The following is a 19,380-nucleotide window of genomic DNA, read 5'->3' as shown; positions in this document are numbered from 1 at the left end:
CCACCATAAACTATCTTTCCTCTTCAGCTAGTTTCATTGTGACTTCTGTTAGCTGCATAGAGCAGCAGACCTATGTTTGGGAACTGCCCCTTCTTCAGTCTGGTGTCCATGAAGGGATGAAAACATCTGAATGACGTGCTGCTCAGTGGGTTCCTGGACCCCCAAGGTAAGACATTCATGAGCCTCAGTTCTATGGTCAACAGAGACACTTTTCTCTGAGAGCTGGATGAGAGAGCTTTTTACTTCAGCATGCAAGACCCCAACAGTGGCTGGCCATGGAGGAAAACAGGTTTGCTTGGATGCTTAGTGCTTGGACTGTCTGAGAGTGAAAACCCAGAGGAAGATAGGTGATGGCAGAACTACTGACAATGAAACCAGTGGAATCAGTGAACTTCAATGATGTAACTATCAACTTTACCAAGGAAGAATGGGCCATGCTGGACACAAACCAGAAACAGATGTTCAGAGATGTTATGCTGGAGAATATTAATCATCTGGTATTCATGGGGTATCAGGTCTGCATATCAGAAGTGCATTCACAGTCAGAAAAAGGAGAACTGTGGAGAGAAGGATTAAGGTTTCTCCAAATACAGAGTCCAGGCAGGACAAATGACCACAAAAAAGAAGAAATGATAAACATGCAACATATCTCTGAGAAGGACACATCTACCAACCAGACAAAGCAGATTTCTCACACTGAAGAGGATCCCCTTGAAAGTAATGATTTTAGAGAATATTTCACTCACCCCTAAATGACTGACATGGGAAAGAAACCCAATGTAAACAAACAATTTCAAAGAATTCTCAATTATCACTCATTCATTGGTCAAAGTAAGAAAATTCAAACTGGATGTAAGTCATATAACTGTAATCTATGTGGCAAAGTCTTCAGAAGTAGTTCTGGCCTTAGACAACTTGAGAAAATACATACTGGGGAAAAGCCATATGGCTACCATCTATGTGGGAAAGATTTCACTGGTAGTTCTACCCTCAGACAACACAAAAGAATTCACACTGGGGAGAAATCATATGTCTGCAGTATGTGTGGGAAACCCTTCAGTCATTGTGCTACCCTTAGGAAGCATGAAAGAATTCACACTGGAGAGAAACCCAATATCTGCAATATATGTGGGAAATCCTTCAGTCATTTTGGTAACCTTAGGCAACATGAAAGAATTCACACTGGAGAGAAACCCAATATCTGCCATATGTGTGGGAAATCCTTCAGTCATATTTATAACCTTAGGCAACATGAAAGAATTCACACTGGAGAGAAACTCAATGTCTGCAATATATGTGGGAAATCCTTCAGTTTTTGTAGTGCCCTTAGGTGACATGAAAGAATTCACACTGGAGAGAAACCCAATATCTGCAATATATGTGGGAAATCCTTCAGTTGTTTTCATACCCTTAGGCAACATGAAAGAAATGACAGTGGGGAGAAATCCAATGTGCCAGTTTGAATATATTGTGTCCCCTAAATGCCATTATCTTTGATGTAATCTTGTGTGGGTAGACATTATCAGTGTTGATTAGATTGTAATTCTTTGACACACTAGAAAAAATGAAGACATGGTCATCAAAGGAACAAACTTACACTTCAAATGAGATACAGGATTTGAAACAACTAATGAAAGATCCTCAAATGAATATGCTAAATCAATTCAAAAATCAAATCAATGAGGATAGGGAAGATATTACAAAATAATTGAAGTACATAAAGAAAACACTGGGTGAACATAAGGAAGAGCTTAGAAATTTGGAAAAAAACAATAGGCAGAACTTAAGGGAATGAACTCTATGGTATTGAAAAGATGGAAAACACAATGGAGATATACAACAGCAGATTTGAAAAGGCAGAAGAAAGGATTCAGGAACTAGAGGACAGGGTATCTAAAATACTACACAAAAAAAGAACAGATAGGGGAAAGGTTGGAAAAATATGTGCAGTGTCTCAGGGAATTGAATGACAATATGAAAGACATGAGTGTACATATCATGGGTGTCCCAGAAGAAGAAGAGAAGGGAAAAGAGGCAGAAATGATAATGGAGGAAACAATCACTGAAAACTTCCAACTTATTACGAAAGACATAAAATTGCAGATGCAAGAAGCACGGAATACCATAAACTGAACAGATCTGAATAGATCTACTCCAATCAGATTATCAAAAGTCAAAGATGAAGACAGAATTTTTAAAGCAGCAAGAGAAATGTGATCCATCACAAAGGAAGCTCTATAAGACTATATGCAGATTTCTCAGTAGAAGCCATGTAGGTAAGAAACCAGTGGTAAGATATTTTGAAGATACTGAAAGAGAAAATCTGCCCACCAAGAATTTCTATCTCTGAAAAAACTGTCCTTCAAAATGAGGGAGAGTTTGAAATATTTTCAGACAAACATCACCAAGAGAGTTTCTGAACAAGAGACCTGTTCTACAAGAAATAGTACAGGGAAAACAACAAGCAGATATGAAAGGACAGGAGTGAGAGCTTTGGAAAAGAGAGTAGAAATGAAGACTATCAGTAGAGGTAAAAGTGAGAGAGGGAAAATAAAATAAAATAAGATATGATATACAAATTGCAAAAGTAAAAATGGTAGACAGTGGACATTACTTTGAGTGAAATTAGCCAGAAACAAAAGAAGTGTACTCTATGGACTCGGTAATATGAACTAATAAGGATGAGAGAAATTTGAGAGTTAAAGCTGAGAACACAGGCCATCATGAGTTAGAAAGAGGTTAGAGACTGTGCATTTGATGCTGAAGGAGTACATAATGGTAAACAGGATTTCTTGTATAGATCCAGAAATGGATAGCATAATACTGTGTGAGGGTAGCACAATACTGTAAGTATTGTAAGTACCCTGAGCACAGATGAATGTCAGTATGGTTGGATAGAGGAAAGTGAGGGGCATATATGGCACCAGAAGGAAAGATAGAAGATAAAGACTGGGATTGTAAAACTTAATATAATATAGAGTGGTCAATGATAGTGATTAAATTTACAATTATAAGAAAGTTTTTAAAAGAGGAAAAACGAATGTCAAAATTGCAAGTTATTGACAATTGTATAATACAAGAGGAAAAGTACAATCAATGCAGACTAGAGTCTATAGTTAATGGTAACATTGTAAGATGCTTCCATTCATTGTAAATAAGGCAATACACAAAAGCTAAATGCTTAAGAGAAGGAGTTATAAGGGAGTGATATGAAATACTTGGTGGTGGTTTTGTTGTCTGACCTTATTGTATTTTATTTTAGTTTTTTCATCTATCTTTCATATCTTTATTCTACATTTTTCTCCTTTTCCTCTTTCTTTGCTGAAGAAATGTCCTCATGTAAGTTGTGGAGGTGAATGCCTAACTATGTGACTATAGTGAGAATCATTGAATGTTTACTTAGAATGGATTGTTGATGGGTGAACAAAACCATTTAAAAATAAAGGGATTCAAAAAAATAAATAAATAAAAATAAATAAATAAAAATAAAGGGATTAAAGTGCCAGAAAAAATTTCGAGTGAGGGATGTACCTATTCTCTGCTGGTAGGGAAGTAGAATGGTGCAACCTATCTGGAGGGCAGTGTGGTGTTTCCATAGGAAGCTAATTATGGGGTGCTATATGGTCCTGCAACCCCATTATTGGGTATACACTTGGAAGTTCTGAGAGCTGGGACATGAATGGGCATTGCATATTGGTGACTATCATGGCAGTATTCACAACATGCAAAGGATGGAGGTGACCTAAGGGTATATCACTCAACAAATGGAATGATATACTGGGTATATACATTCTATGGATTATTGAGTGGTGCCAAGAAGAAATGAAGTTGTGAGATATGCAAGAAGGTGAATGGACCTTGAGGACAGTGTGTTGAGTAAAATAAGCCAGAATCAAAAAGATAAATATTATAACACCTCACTAATATGGACTAAGTATAATGTGCAAGCTCTGAGAGCTGAATATGAGAGTGTACATTACCACAGATGTCTTATGCTAAAAATTCCTCTATTGTAAGCTCTCAAAGCAGCCACATGTCTTCATTAGTTCTAATGTTTTTTTTCTAAATTCTGAGATGAGGTCTTTCCGTATAACCTGGTTAGTCCCAGGAATTTCAGATATCTGTTTGACACCTGAGACTCAGAGCCAGAGTTCAGCAGCTATGAATGGCAGCATTACTCCATAAAGCAAAAATAAAAGAAGCTGAAAAGAGATCAGATCTTAATAACAGATATGAAGAAAATGGACTTGGTTAGAACTAAGGCAAACAAGACAAAAGGGAAAAGGATGATATTGACTATATTCTGAAACTTCAACTTCTATGTGAGACCAAAGGAAGAGACTTTTATTTGGTGGAAAATCTATGCTTTCTGTAGCATGCTATATAATTTAACCTGTATTATCAGCTTATTCAAACACCATAATTACATAGAACCTTAAATAGGCAGTAAGAACTTGATTTGTACAGGTTAGTGTGATGCCTTGACCATCCTGATGTATTTGGGCAGAGAATATAAAGCTATTTGCAAAGCCCCATTGAGGGACCTGGGAAATCCATGGAAATATTAAATTTACCCTCCTGGGGAACTCCTGATATTCTTGCAAGCATTGGGGATTAACAATTTAATATGTGAAGCCCATGATCTTGGCACTTGCCCTTATGAAGCTTGTACTGCAAAGCAGAGGCTGAGCCTACTTATAATTGTGCCTAAGAGGCACCCCCAGAGAACCACTTTAATTGCTCAAATACGGCCACTCTCTCTAAGCCAACACTGCAGGTAAACTCTCACTGCCGTCCCCCTTACATGGGACATGACTTCCAGGGGTGTAAATCTCCCTGACAACATGGGATATGCATCCCAGGTATGAGCCTGAACCCAGCATCATGGGATTGAGAAAGCCATCTTGACACAAAGAAGGAAGAAAAATGAAGAAAAATAAACTTTTAGAGGATGAGTGATTTCAAATGGAGTTGAGGGTTAATTATGGGGGTTATTCTTATGCGTTTTATAGATATCCCTTTTTAGTTTCTTGTGTGAATAGCCAGAAGGAAATACCTGAAAGTGTTGAACTGCAATCCAGTATCCTTGATTCACGAAGATGACTATATAACTATATAGTTTATATGGTGTGACTATGTGATTGTGAATGCATTGTGGCTCACAATCCCTTTATCCAGTGTGAGGACAGATGAGTAGCAAAAAGAGGGACAAAAAGTAAACAAATAATGTGGGGAAGCAGTATGAGCTATTCTGGGTGAACTTTAGTACTTTTAATTTTAATTTTATTCTTATTTTCATCTTTATTTCTTGGATTAATGAAAATGTTCAAAAAATTGAATGTGGTGATGAATGTACAACTATATAATACCATGAACAATTGATCCTATACTTTGGATGATTGTATGGTATGTGAATATAGCTCAATAAAATTGCATTAAAAATGAAAAAAAAAATACTATGATACATGGGAAATGTATATGTGAATTATATTGTTTTTTCAAGGATGTGTGCAGCTTGCTCTCATATGTTCAGAAGACAGAGCAATAGATGATGGATGATAGGGAAGGAGACAGGGAAGGAGGGAGGGAGAGAGGGAGGGAGGGAAAGAAAGAAAGAAATGGTGGTGTGACAGGATGTTAAAGGTGGTGGATTGGGGTATCAAGGGAGGGTGGTCGGAGTATGCTGGAGTTCTATGTATGGGGTTTGTACTGTTTTTGCAACTGTTCCTGTAAGTTTGAATTTATCTCAAAATAAAATTTCTTATAAAAAAATACTATGATACAGCTTGGCAACTTTTTAAAGCACTTCCTAAACAATGACATTGTCTTCTAGGACCTCTGAATAAACTAAGAAAGTGAACAAGTAATAGAGAAATAGTACTTTGAAATTTCAAGACAGAGTGTGACAAGAATACATAGTAATGGCCAGACAAGTTAAGAATAAGACATGATTGGGAGAAAATATTTGCAAATCATATATCTGATAAAGAATTTGTACCCAGAGTATATAAAGAACTCTCACAACTCCATAAGAATAAGACAAATAACCCAATTAAAAATGAGCAACATTTGAATATACATGCCACCAAAGAAGGTATAGGAATGACCAATAAGCATGTGAAAAGATGTTCAACATCATTAGTCATTGGGGAAATGAAAATTAAAACCACAGTGAAATACACCCAACAACCACTTGAATGGCTATAATAGTAAAGACAGACAATGACTAGTTGTTGGTGAGGATATGGAAAAACTCAAATCCGCCACCCTCAAATATTGCGTGTAGGCATGTAAAACGGTACAGCTACTTTAAAAAACAGCTTGGCAATTTCTTAAAAAGTTGAACATAAATTTACCATACTAACTAGCAATTCCACACACAGGTATTTATTCAAGAGAAATGAAAGCCTCACAAATATGTGTACACAAATGCTTATAACAGTATTATTCATGATAGCCCAAACTAGAAGTAAAACAAATGTCCATCATCTGGTGAATGGATAAACAAAATATGCTATATCCATAGAATGGAATACTGTTAGGCAATAAAAAGCAACACAGTACTTCTACATATTGGTCATAGATGAATCTGAAAAACATGCTAAGTGAAAGACACTAGATACAAAAATACATATATAGCATTATTCCATTTATATGAAATATGCAGAAAGGACAAATCCATAGAAACAGAAAGTAGATTCATGGTTTACTGGGGTGGGGAAGGAAGGTGACTGCAAATGGCCACAAAGGCACTCTTGAGATGATAGAAATGTTCTAAAACTGGATTAAGATTATGGTTACACAACTCTGTAAATTTACTAAAACACATTGAATTGTTCATTTAAAATGGATAAATTTTATGGAATGTAAATTATACTTTAATAAAGCTGTTAAAAAGGAATCATTCATGAATTGGACAGCAATCAATACACTGTTGAGGTAAGAAATTAAATAGACAAAACCTTTTTGAAGGACAATATGGCAATATCTGTAAAGATATATACTCTTTGACCCTCCAATATTTTTAGGAATTTGCTGTACAAAGATATTCATATAAGTGAATGAAAATAGACGAACAAGACTTCCCTGAAATATTGTCTGAAATAACAAAAACACCCCAAATATCCTAAATGTTTATATTTAGGGTAATAATTACATAAATTATGATCTATCCATAAATTATGATATAGACAAAGAAACAGAATTCTATGCAGATATTTTTAAAAGAATAAAGTAGTTATTTAGGTACTGTTGTGTCTAAGACATATTGGTACGTGAAATACAAAATTATGTAACACATATGATATGTTCCCATTTGTACAAACATATGTTTTTAATATCCACAGACAATGTCTGAAAGGATGTACTCCAACACTGTCTGAAGAGTAGGACTAGGGGAAAAGGTAATAATGATTACTTTTGATTTATGTATTCTATTTGAATTTTCACAAATAACATGTACTACCCTTACAAAAATGAAAATTAATAAAACACAACTAAAGGAAAATCAGGTTTAAAAAGGAATGTTAGTTAAAAAAAAAAAAAAAGGAATGGTATTTAGTTACCACTTGAGGATTAACAGTTAAATAAACTGAAACTTTCTAAGGTAGCAAAAAGGAACTCTACATTATAGTTAACTTACTAAGCTGCGAAAGGATCATCCCTTTGCATTGGTGTAGTGGGGAAAACGTAGCTTTCAAAATTTCAGTACAAAGTATATGTCAATGTAAGAGATTTAAAATAGCCAATTACTAAACAGCTTGATGAAGATATTCTCTTAGAAGAATCATGGACAATTTCCTACATGCTACTGATGGTAATCTGTCCAACATTGAACTACTTTTCTCTGATGAGGGAATATAAAAAGTACATCTTTGCTTCACTCTAACCAACTAATAGCACGTTAATAGTAACAGTTACTATTTATTGAGTGTCTACTCTTTTTTTTTTTTTTTTTTTTTTTTTTTTTTAAAATAGCCCACTACCCTTTTCACTTTTTAATATAACTGGGTAAGAGAACAATGTCATAGTGTTTTTTTTTTTTTTTGTTTGTTTGTTTGTTTGTTTACAGTACCATTACATAGTTGTACATTCATCACCTAAATCAATCCCTGACACCTTCATTAGCACACACACAAAAATAACAAGAATAATAATTAGAGTGAAAAAGAGCAATTGAAGTAAAAAAGAACACTGGGTACCTTTGTCTGTTTGTTTCCTTCCCCTACTTTTCTACACATCCATCCATAAACTAGACAAAGTGGTGTTTGGTCCTTATGGCTTTCCCAATCCCATTGTCACCCCTCATAAGCTACATTTTTATACAACTGTCTTCGAGATTCATGGGTTCTGGGTTGTAGTTTGATAGTTTCAGGTATCCACCACCAGCTACCCCAATTCTTTAGAACCTAAAAAGGGTTGTCTAAAGTGTGCATAAGAGTGCCCACCAGAGTGACCTCTCGGCTCCTTTTGGAATCTCTCTGCCACTGAAGCTTATTTCATTTCCTTTCACATCCCCCTTTTGGTCAAGAAGATGTTCTCCGTCCCACGGTGCCAGGTCTACATTCCTCCCTGGGAGTCATATTCCACGTTGCCAGGGAGATTCACTTCCCTGGGTGTCTGATCCCACGTAGGGGGGAGGGCAGTGATTTCACCTTTCAAGTTGGCTTAGCCAGAGAGAGAGGGCCACATCTGAGCAACAAAGGGCATTCAGGAGGAGACTCTTAGGCACAAATACAGGGAGGCCTAGCCTCTCCTTTGCAGCAACCGTCTTCCCAAGGGTAAAACTTATGGTAGAGGGCTCAACCCATCAAACCACCAGTCCCCTATGTCTGTGGTCATGTTAGCAACCATGGAGGTGGGGTAGGCGAATACCCCTGCATTCTCCACAGGCTCCTCAAGGGGGCACTACATCTTTTTTTTTTTTTTTTTTTTCCCTTGTTTGTCTTTTTTCTTTTTTTTTTTTTTTTTTTTTTTTTTAACTTTCCCTTCTTTTTTCAAATCACCTGTATGAAAAAAAAAGTTAAAAAGAAAACAAACATACAATAAAAGAGCATTTCAAAGAGACCATAGCAAGGGAGTAAGAAAAAGACAACTAACCTAAGATAACTGCTTAACTTCCAACATGTTCCTACTTTACCCCAAGAAAGTTACATAATATAGCAACATTTCAGTGAACTTGTTCCTACTACAACCATCAGAAATTAACAGACCATAGTCATTTCTGGGCATCCCCAGAACGTTAAATAGCTTATCTGTTCTTCCTGGATTATTGTTCCCCCTTCCTTAATTGCTCTCTACTGCTAGTTCCCCTACATTCTACATTATAAACCATTTGTTTTACATTTTTCAAAGTTCACATTAGTGGTAGCATATAATATTTCTCTTTTTGTGCCTGGCTTATTTCGCTCAGCATTATGTCTTCAAGGTTCATCCATGTTGTCATATGTTTCACCAGATCGTTCCTTCTTACTGCCGCGTAGTATTCCATCGTGTGTATATACCACATTTTATTTATCCACTCATCTGTTGAAGGACATTTGGGTTGTTTCCATCTCTTGGCAATTGTGAATAATGCTGCTATGAACATTGGCGTGCAGATATCTGTTCGTGTCACTGCTTTCCGATCTTCCGGGTATATACCGAGGAGTGCAATCGCTGGATCGAATGGTAGCTCTATATCTAGTTTTCTAAGGAACTGCCAGACTGACTTCCAGAGTGGCTGAACCATTATACAGTCCCACCAACAATGAATAAGAGTTCCAATTTCTCCACATCCCCTCCAGCATTTGTAGTTTCCTGTTTGTTTAATGGCAGCCATTCTAACCGGTGTTAGATGGTATCTCATTGTGGTCTTAATTTGCATCTCTCTAATAGCTAGTGAAGCTGAACATTTTTTCATGTGTTTCTTGGTCATTTGTATTTCCTCTTCAGAGAACTGTCTTTTCATATCTTTTGCCCATTTTATAATTGGGCTGTCTGTACTATTGTCATTGAGTTGTAGGATTTCTTTGTATATGCAAGATATCAGTCTTTTGTCAGATACATGGTTTCCAAAAATTTTTTCCCATTGAGTTGGCTGCCTCTTTACCTTTTTGAGAAATTCCTTTGAGGTGCAGAAACTTCTAAGCTTGAGGAGTTCCCATTTATCTATTTTCTCTTTTGTTGCTTGTGCTTTGGGTGTAAAGTCTAGGAAGTGGCCTCCTAATACAAGGTCTTGAAGATGTTTTCCTACATTATCTTCTAGGAGTTTTATGGTACTTTCTTTTATATTGAGATCTTTGGTCCATTTTGAGTTAATTTTTGTGTAGGGGGTGAGGTAGGGGTCCTCTTTCATTCTTTTGGATATGGATATCCAACTCTCCCAGCCCCATTTGTTGAAAAGACCATTATGGCTCAGTTCGGTGACTTTGGGGGCCTTATCAAAGATCAGTCGGCCATAGATCTGAGGGTCTATCTCTGAATTCTCAATTCGATTCCATTGATCTATATGTCTATCTTTGTGCCAGTACCATGCTGTCTTGGCAACTGTGGCTTTATAATAAGCTTCAAAGTCAGGGAGTGTAAGTCCTCCCACTTCGTTTTTCTTTTTTAGAGTGTCTTTAGCAATTCGAGGCATCTTCCCTTTCCAAATAAATTTGATAACTAGCTTTTCCAAGTCTGCAAAGTAGGTTGTTGGAATTTTGATTGGGATTGCATTGAATCTGTAGATGAGTTTGGGTAGAATTGACATCTTAATGACATTTAGCCTTCCTATCCATGAACATGGAATATTTTTCCATCTTTTAAGGTCCCCTTCTATTTCTTTTAGTAGAGTTATGTAGTTTTCTTTGTATAGGTCTTTTACATCTTTGGTTAAGTTGATTCCTAGGTACTTGATTTTTTTAGTTGCTATTGAAAATGGTATCTTTTTCTTGAGTGTCTCTTCAGTTTGTTCATTTCTAGCATATAGAAACATTACTGACTTATGTGCATTAATCTTGTATCCCGCTACTTTGCTAAATTTGTTTATTAGCTCTAGTAGGTGTATCGTTGATTTCTCAGGGTTTTCTAGATATAAGATCATATCATCTGCAAACAATGACAGTTTTACTTCTTCTTTTCCAATTTGGATGCCTTTTATTTCTTTGTCTTGCCGGATTGCCCTGGCTAGCACTTCCAGCACAATGTTGAATAACAGTGGTGACAGCGGGCATCCTTGTCTTGTTCCTGATCTTAGAGGGAAGGCTTTCAGTCTCTCACCATTGAGTACTATGCTGGCTGTGGGTTTTTCATATATGCTCTTTATCATGTTGAGGAAGTTTCCTTCAATTCCTACCTTTTGAAGTGTTTTTATCAAAAAGGGATGTTGGATTTTGTCAAATGCTTTTTCAGCATCTATTGAGATGATCAATTGATTTTTCCCTTTCGAGTTTTTAATGTGTTGTAATACATTGATTGTTTTTCTGATGTTGAACCATCCTTGCATGCCTGGAATGAACCCCACTTGGTCATGGTGTATGATTTTTTTAATGTGTCTTTGGATTCGATTTGCAAGTATTTTGTTGAGGATTTTTGCATCTATATTCATTAGGGAGATTGGCCGGTAGTTTTCCTTTTTTGTAGCATCTTTGCCTGGTTTTGGTATTAGATTGATGTTAGCTTCATAAAATGAGTTAGGTAGTGTTCCATTTTTTTCAATGTTTTGAAAGAGTTTGAGTAAGATTGGTGTCAGTTCTTTCTGGAAAGTTTGGTAGAATTCCCCTGTGAAGCCATCTGGCCCTGGGCATTTATTTGTGGGAAGATTTTTGATGACTGATTGGATCTCTTTGCTTGTGATGGGTTGGTTGAGGTCTTCTATTTCTTCTCTGGTCAGTCTAGGTTGTTCATATGTTTCCAGGAAATTGTCCATTTCTTCTACATTATCCAGTTTGTTGCCATACAGTTGTTCATAATATCCTCTTATAATTTTTTTAATTTCTTCAGGATCTGCAGTTATGTCACCTTTTTCATTCATTATTTTGTTTTTATGGGTCTTCTCTCTTTTTGATTTTGTCAGTCTAGCTAGGGGCTTGTCAATCTTGTTGATCTTCTCAAAGAACCAACTTTTGGTGATATTTATCCTTTCTATTGTTTTTTTGTTCTCTATGTCATTTATTTCTGCTTTAATCCTTGTTATTTCTTTTCTTCTACTTGGTTTAGGATTGGTTTGCTGTTCATTTTCTAGCTTCTTCAGTTGATCCATTAGTTCTTTGATTTTGGCTCTTTCTTCCTTTTTAATATATGCGTTTAGTGCTATAAATTTCCCCCTTAGCACTGCTTTTGCTGCATCCCATAGGTTTTGGTATGTTGTGTTCTCATTTTCATTCGTCTCTATATATTTAGCAATTTCTCTTGCTATTTCTTCTTTAACCCACTGATTGTTTAGGAGTGTGTTGTTTAACCTCCAGGTATTTGTGAATTTTCTAAGTCTCTGATGGTTATTGACTTCTAATTGTATTCCATTGTGGTCAGAGAATGTGCTTTGAATAATTTCAATCTTTTCAAATTTATTGAGGCTTGTTTTATGTCCCAGCATATGATCTATTCTGGAGAAAGTTCCGTGAGCACTAGAAAAGTATGTGTATCCTGGTGATTTGGGATGTAATGTCCTGTATATGTCTGTTAAATCTAATTCATTTATCAGATTGTTTAGGTTTTCAATTTCCTTATTGGTCTTCTGTCTGGTTGATCTATCTATAGGAGAGAGTGATGTGTTGAAGTCTCCCACAATTATTGTGGAAACATCAATTGCTTCCTTTAGTTTTGCCAATGTTTCTCTCATGTATTTTGTGGCACCTTGATTGGGTGCATAGACATTTACGATTGTTATTTCTTCTTGCTGAATTGCCCCTTTTATTAGTATGTAGTGGCCTTCTTTGTCTCTCAAAACATCCCTGCATTTGAAGTCTATTTTATCTGAGATTAATATTGCTACACCTGCTTTCTTTTGGCTGTAGCTTGCATGAAATATTTTTTTCCATCCTTTCACTTTCAATTTCTTTGTGTCCCTGTGTCTAAGATGAGTCTCTTGTATGCAACATATTGATGGTTCATTTTTTTTGATCCATTCTGCGAATCTATATCTTTTAATTGGGGAGTTTAATCCATTTACATTCAACGTTAAAACCGTGAAGGCATTTCTTGAATCGGCCATCTTATCCTTTGGATTATGTTTGCCATATTTTTCCCTCTCTCTATTAATATCCTTTATTGTACCCATACCGAATCTCTTTAGTACTGAACCTTTCTCCAAGTCTCTCTGTCCTGTCTTTGTTTCTCTGTCTGTAGGGCTCCCTTTAGTATCTCCAGTAGGGCAGGTCTCTTGTTAGCAAATTCTCTCAGCATTTCTTTGTCTGTGAAAAATTTAAGCTCTCCCTCAAATTTGAAGGAGAGCTTTGCTGGATAAAGTATTCTTGGCTGGAAATTCCTCTCTCTCAGAATTTTAAATATATCGTGCCATTGCCTTCTCGCCTCCATGGTGGCTGCTGAGTAGTCACTACTTAGTCTTATGCTGTTTCCTTTGTATGTGGTGAATTGCTTTTCTCTTGCTGCTTTCAGAACTTGCTCCTTCTCTTCTATGTTTGACAGTGTGATCAGTATATGTCTCGGAGTGGGTTTTTTTGGATTTATTCTATTTGGAGTTCGCTGAGCATTTATGATTTGTGTATTTATGTTGTTTAGAAGATTTGGGAAGTTTTCCCCAACAATTTCTTTGAATACTCTTCCTAGACCTTTACCCTTTTCTTCCCCTTCTGGGACACCAATGAGTCTTATATTCGGACGTTTCATATTATCTATCATATCCCTGAGGTCCATTTCGAGTTTTTCAATTTTTTTCCCCATTCTTTCTTTTATGCTTTCATTTTCCATTCTGTCATCTTCCAGGTCACTGATTCGTTGTTCAACTTCCTCTAGTCTTGTACTATGAGTGTCCAGAATCTTTTTAATTTGGTCAACAGTTTCTTTAATTTCCATAAGATCATCCATTTTTTTATTTAGTCTTGCAATGTCTTCTTTATGCTCTTCTAGGGTCTTCTTGATTTCCTTCATATCCCGTACTAGGGTCTCATTGTTCATCTTTAGTTCTTTGAGTAGCTGCTCTAGGTGTGTCTCTTCTGGTCTTTTGATTTGGGTGCTTGGGCTTGGGTTATCCATATCGTCTGGTTTTTTCATATGCTTTATAATTTTCTGTTGTTTTTGGCCTCGTGGCATTTGCTGTCCTTGATAGGGTTCTTTTAGGGTTTGTAGACCAGTTGAAGTCCTTATCTCTAATTTATCAGATCTACAGCTTCGTGGAGTACACTTTCTCTAACTAACCAGCAGGTGGCGTCCACGAGCCACCTGTTCTCCACAAGCCAGATCTCCCCTGCTTAGCCTTTTTGGTGAGTGGGGGAGTGAGTCTTGTGGGGCCCAATTGGTGTCCCAAGCTTGCGTGTGTAGTTGGTGTTGCCTGCCCTGTATGTGGGGCGTGTTTCTGGGCAGTCGGGGAGGGGGGGGTGGCCCTAACAATCAAATCTCCCTGATGATCCTAGAGTTTTAAAGCTACTGCAATAGTCTAATCCTTCAGTTCAGTCCTGCCACAGTTTGTCTCTGCCACTGACCCACAAGTCTTTGGTATTGGCGTATGGCTCCTGAGACTTGCAAGTGGGCCCCTCTTCCAGGCTGTGCACCCCGGGTCCTCTGTTGAGGGATGACTGTGCTATGTCACAGGTGAGTGCCGTCCCCCCAGGGCAGTTCTGGGCTGCTGGGCTGTGTTGGGAGGCTCCCAGTCTGCTCAAATGATGGCTGAATGGGGCTCTGTTAATTCACACTGCTCCCCCTTCCCAGCTCTGGGACATTCAGCTGAGGTTGCAGGGAAGGCTAATGTCCACGCCCAGTTTTGTGGTGTGTGCCTGTTATTTGAAGCACTTCCGTCACACTGGGTTGTCTGGGGCAGCTCTGGGCTATGGGGCTGGCGATGGGCAGGAGTGTTTCCTGTCCACCAGGATGGTGGCTGTGAGCGGACACCCCCCTTTTCTTGGGAAGTTGTGTTGTTTAGTGAATTTTCTCAGCCACTGGATTATTGCCTTTTGTCTCAGAGCTCTCTTAGTTCTGCTCTTGACTTGACGTGCCCAAATTTCAATTCTTTGAAGCTTTCTGTATTGAGCTTCTTAGAGTAATTGTTTTAGAAAAAACAAAAAGGATTTAAAAAAACAAAACAAAAAAAAAAAAAAAACAAACGGCCCTCCTCAGAGATCTAATGGGTTATTGAAATGCTAATAGACAAAGCAACCAGGGCCATTAAGGAAAGGTGCCCTGGGCAGAGAGATCAGCCTTGCTTCGGGATTTGCATATGTGCCTCAAGGCCTGATCTCCGCCCTTCCCCTTTCTGTGTTCACCAGAACTCCAAAAATCCTCTGCTTTTACTTTGGAGCTTCTCGTGTTGTTTTCCTTCTATGCCCGTCTCCTCTCTGCTGGGCTGGCTGCTCTCAGAGTCTCTGGTGTCTGGCCTCAGTCTATCTATGGTTGGAGTTTGAATCAGTAGAATGAGTTTCCGATGAGAGCAGCCACTGCAATTCTCCCTTCTCCTTCCTGGAGCTGACAGCCCCTCCTCCCCCGGGACTGAGCCTGGCAGGGAGGGGCGCGGGTCCCCTGGCCGCAAAAACTTACAGATTTCGCTGATCTCAGCAGTTCCACGTTTTCATGAGTGTTGTATGAAGTATGCCCAAAGACAGATTGCTCTGTGGTGTCCAGTCCACGCAGTTCCTGGCTTTTTACCTACTTTCCTGGAGGAGTAACTAAAACATACAGCTCACCAGTCTGCCATCTTGCCCCGCCTCCGAGTGTCTACTCTTTTCATTACATACACACAGCATGTCTAATCCTCACATCACTCTGCAAAGTAAGAATTACTGTTCTCATTCCCTCATTTGAGGAAACAGGCTCAGAGAATCACATTCCTTGCAAAAATGTGCACAGAGAGTAAGTGCTAATAGAGTTGATCTCCTTGATGTCAAAGCTTACAGTCTTCCACCAAGTCTTACAGTAAGATAGAATGCAGCTAGAGAGACTCTCTTTCCTGATTTGAAGAGCTGAGCATTTTTACATCAAGGTTCAAATTCTTACCTGTTCATCTACCTCCTGAAAACTGTCAACATCAGTGCCATTTGTTTCACACTTTCCACACGTGCCACTAAGAGATGAGCTGCTGTCACTTATGCTGCCTTCCGGGGTGCCTGTGACACTGTCACTAGCCGGCCGTGAAGACACAAAGAGGCTGATGTTGTCAAAATCATCATCACAGAACCTGTTCTCAGTATCCACCTTCTGCCCTTTTGCTGGATTGTAGGGTTTTAAGAAGGAGGAATACACATATCCTTTTACAACTAAATAGGAAATAGAAAGAAAAAAAAAGAATCAAGGTCATGTGTATACTCTCCCCAAACATTTGTGCTTAGAGAGGCATACAGAGTCCCCTGGAAAATTCTCAACTTGAAGGGGGGTAGTTCTGTGCATCTAATGCAAAAAACCTTACTTCCTGTGTCCACAAGCCACCTGCTTGTACTCCCCAATGGATCTTTCTGTTCCATCACAGCCACCAATTCCCCTTCCAGAAGATTGATATCATATTCTTGTGTAGCATTGCATTTGCGCTTAGCTTGGAATAGTTCTTCTGCACTGTATGTGGATAGAAGTTTGGAGCGGTGAATATCAGTTTGACGTGGCATTTCTGGCTGGGAGAAGTAAGGAGAAATTTTAGTTTAGATAGATATATAATAAAATCCTCACTGAGTTGTATAATTCTCTGGAGAATTTTTAAACGTAGTAGCCATACATTGATTTGGGATAATTTCAAAATTCAGATAGAGATCAGGTTTTTATCGTGAAGTACTTAGCCAAATTATTCAGTGAGAAAAATTCTCTAGTTGGCACATGAGGGCAGTGTTGTAGAGAAGAAAGAAAATTCAACTGAGAAACCAAAGGCAGAGGTTCTAATCCCTCTCAGATTTTGAGCAATTTTTAATTCTATCTGCCATATAGGAGACAATCCCTATTGCCTATTAAGCACTTGATACATAATATTTAATTATGTAAATTGTATATATGCATGTCATTTTCTGGGAAATAATATTGGTAAATTAAGTAGGAGTCAAGAGGTCTACACCCCATCCCACCAAGTGATTTTGAGAAGATCACTTCATCTCTGGAGCTTAGGATCCCGTATCTAGAAAATGAAAGGGTTGTATTTTATAATATCTCTTTATGAAATTATATTCATTCATTCAACAAATATTGAATGCCTACCTTGTGCTAAGCATGCTTCTAGGTATTTTTAAAAAACAGATTAAAAAAAAAACATAATCTTTTGAAGCTTATGTTATAGAGGTTAGAAATAGTCAAGAAATTATACACATAATATGTGGGTAAATTATACTACAATAGAATGGGACAAATGATTTGGAATATAATATTTTACTATGACTTGGATAAGGCAAAAAGATGATATCCATCATTGTCATGAGTACTATGAAACTCACCAGAATTTGCACAGGCTTTTTCTTTTCAAAACTCAGTTTCCTCTCAATAAAGGTGGCACTGTTATCCTTCACAAAATTCAGATTTTGTACCTCTTCTAGTACTTGATTCTGAATCTCAGAGATGCTGGAAACCAATAGTGGTACCTATACATAGAAGTGATATGGAAGGAATAATATGGTATTGTTCTTGGACAACTACTTAAACATATCAGGTGTTGAATTTAGTAGAGTTGTGAAGAATAGTTGAAACAGCATAAGGTACCTCCACAGGGAACAATGAGGACAACTTTAGAGTTTTGTGTAAAGACAGCCTAATTTGCTCTCTCTGGAAACCCAACTAACATGACAGTTTATGTTTTTAAAGGTTCAAGCCTAAAACAAAAGAAGAAGAGAAAAAATAGCAATAAAATTTTCAAAGAAAGGCTCAGGAATTGATAACAGTAGGCTATGCGGTAGGGCTAAGTTGGTGGGACGTGAGAAAGAGGCTAAAACAATGAGCCCTGGTTAAGAACTTGTGGTGGTTTTAAAACAAGTCAGCAAATTCTGTGCTAGGTTTCCCATCAAGATATGGAGCCTATGCCCTCCCACTGAAACTGGGTGGTCCTTGATGATTACCTCAAGAACAGAATGTTTTGAAAGTGATGCTGCCTGATTTTCCTGACTAGATCAGAAAAGGCCATGAGGTTTTTGCTGGCTTCTCTTGGGGCTCTCACTCTGGAGTCTTAAGTCATCATGTAAGTCTGCCTACACTATGGGCACCCTATGTATAGACTGTGTGGAGAGGCCACAGAGAGCAGGGAGGAGGAGGCCTGTGGAGCCCCATCATCATGGGGCTGAGTCCCTAGGTATTTGAGTCCTTCCATCATCATGGGACTGAGGAAGGAGATGACTCCAGCCTCAGCTATTTGTCTGCAACCTCAGGAGAGACTGAGTGAGAATGTCTGGGCTGACTGAGCTGAGGCCAGTGACTCCTCAGAGCTATGACAGACAATAATAATAAGTGATTATTATTGCTTCAGGTAACCTCATTTGGTGTAGTTACATAGTTATAGACAACTGGAACTGTTTTAGAAACAGTTGGATGTCAGATTCTTTCCCCATTTCAGTGAAGCTGGGTTACTGCATTTTCCCTATGTTGGCAGAAAACTGGAAGTTTTATTCACGGCAAATTATAAAACATTGAGTCTTTGGACTGAGGATACTATGCACAAATTAGGGTGGGGAACCCCTGTTGGATATTAGACCCTTAATCCATACTGGAAACAGGTAATTAAGTGAAAGGATGTACAATGGACCCAGAGATGCTGTAGCCAGTCCTAGCAGCCAGACCTTTACCTCCAGGCAGAAGACTGGAAGAGGCATCTCTGGAGGTGCTGACCAGTCCAAGAGGAAAAACAAAAGGTGATGTCATCAGGGGTTCCCCACAGAGATGACAGCCAGATTACTCCACAATAGTGAAGGTCACAGGTCAACTCCTACCTATGTGCTTAATGGTGTCAATTATTCCCTAGCTTTTTATTAATAATGAATGACCAAAGATATCAGATATCTGAGATATGCCTCTAATGTGAAAGACTCTGACAAAAAGGACAGCAGCCTGTCTTAATTTTAAGAAAACAAAAAAGAGCCCTTAAAAATTAAAGCATGATAGCAAAAATAAAAACAAATCAAAAGATGGATTACTACGCAGCTGTAAGAAGGAACGATGTTGTGAAACATATGACAACATGGATGAACCTTGAAGATGTAATGCTGAGCGAAATAAGCCAGGCACAAAAAGAGAAATATCATATGCCACTACTAATGTGAACATTGAAAAATGTAAAACAAATGGTTTATAATG

At 38.0% G+C, this 19,380-nt stretch overlaps 1 protein-coding gene across 1 annotated transcript in view; it reads right to left on the bottom strand.

The window, feature by feature from the left end:
• Positions 1-19,380, bottom strand: part of ARHGEF38 (Rho guanine nucleotide exchange factor 38) — a 173,358-nt gene that overhangs the window by 6,217 nt on the left and 147,761 nt on the right. The window contains exons 11-13 of the mRNA XM_037829025.1: positions 17,538-17,681; positions 16,535-16,733; positions 16,126-16,385 (exon numbers count right to left, since the gene is read on the bottom strand). Of these exons, the coding sequence (XP_037684953.1) occupies positions 16,126-16,385; positions 16,535-16,733; positions 17,538-17,681 (603 nt within the window). The remainder of the gene's footprint in view (positions 1-16,125; positions 16,386-16,534; positions 16,734-17,537; positions 17,682-19,380) is intronic.

Source organism: Choloepus didactylus, chromosome 3 (assembly GCF_015220235.1).
Source record: "Choloepus didactylus isolate mChoDid1 chromosome 3, mChoDid1.pri, whole genome shotgun sequence".
NCBI lineage: Eukaryota > Metazoa > Chordata > Mammalia > Pilosa > Megalonychidae > Choloepus > Choloepus didactylus.
Note: the sequence above shows the minus strand (reverse complement) of the source record. Positions and strands in the feature narration are given on the sequence as shown.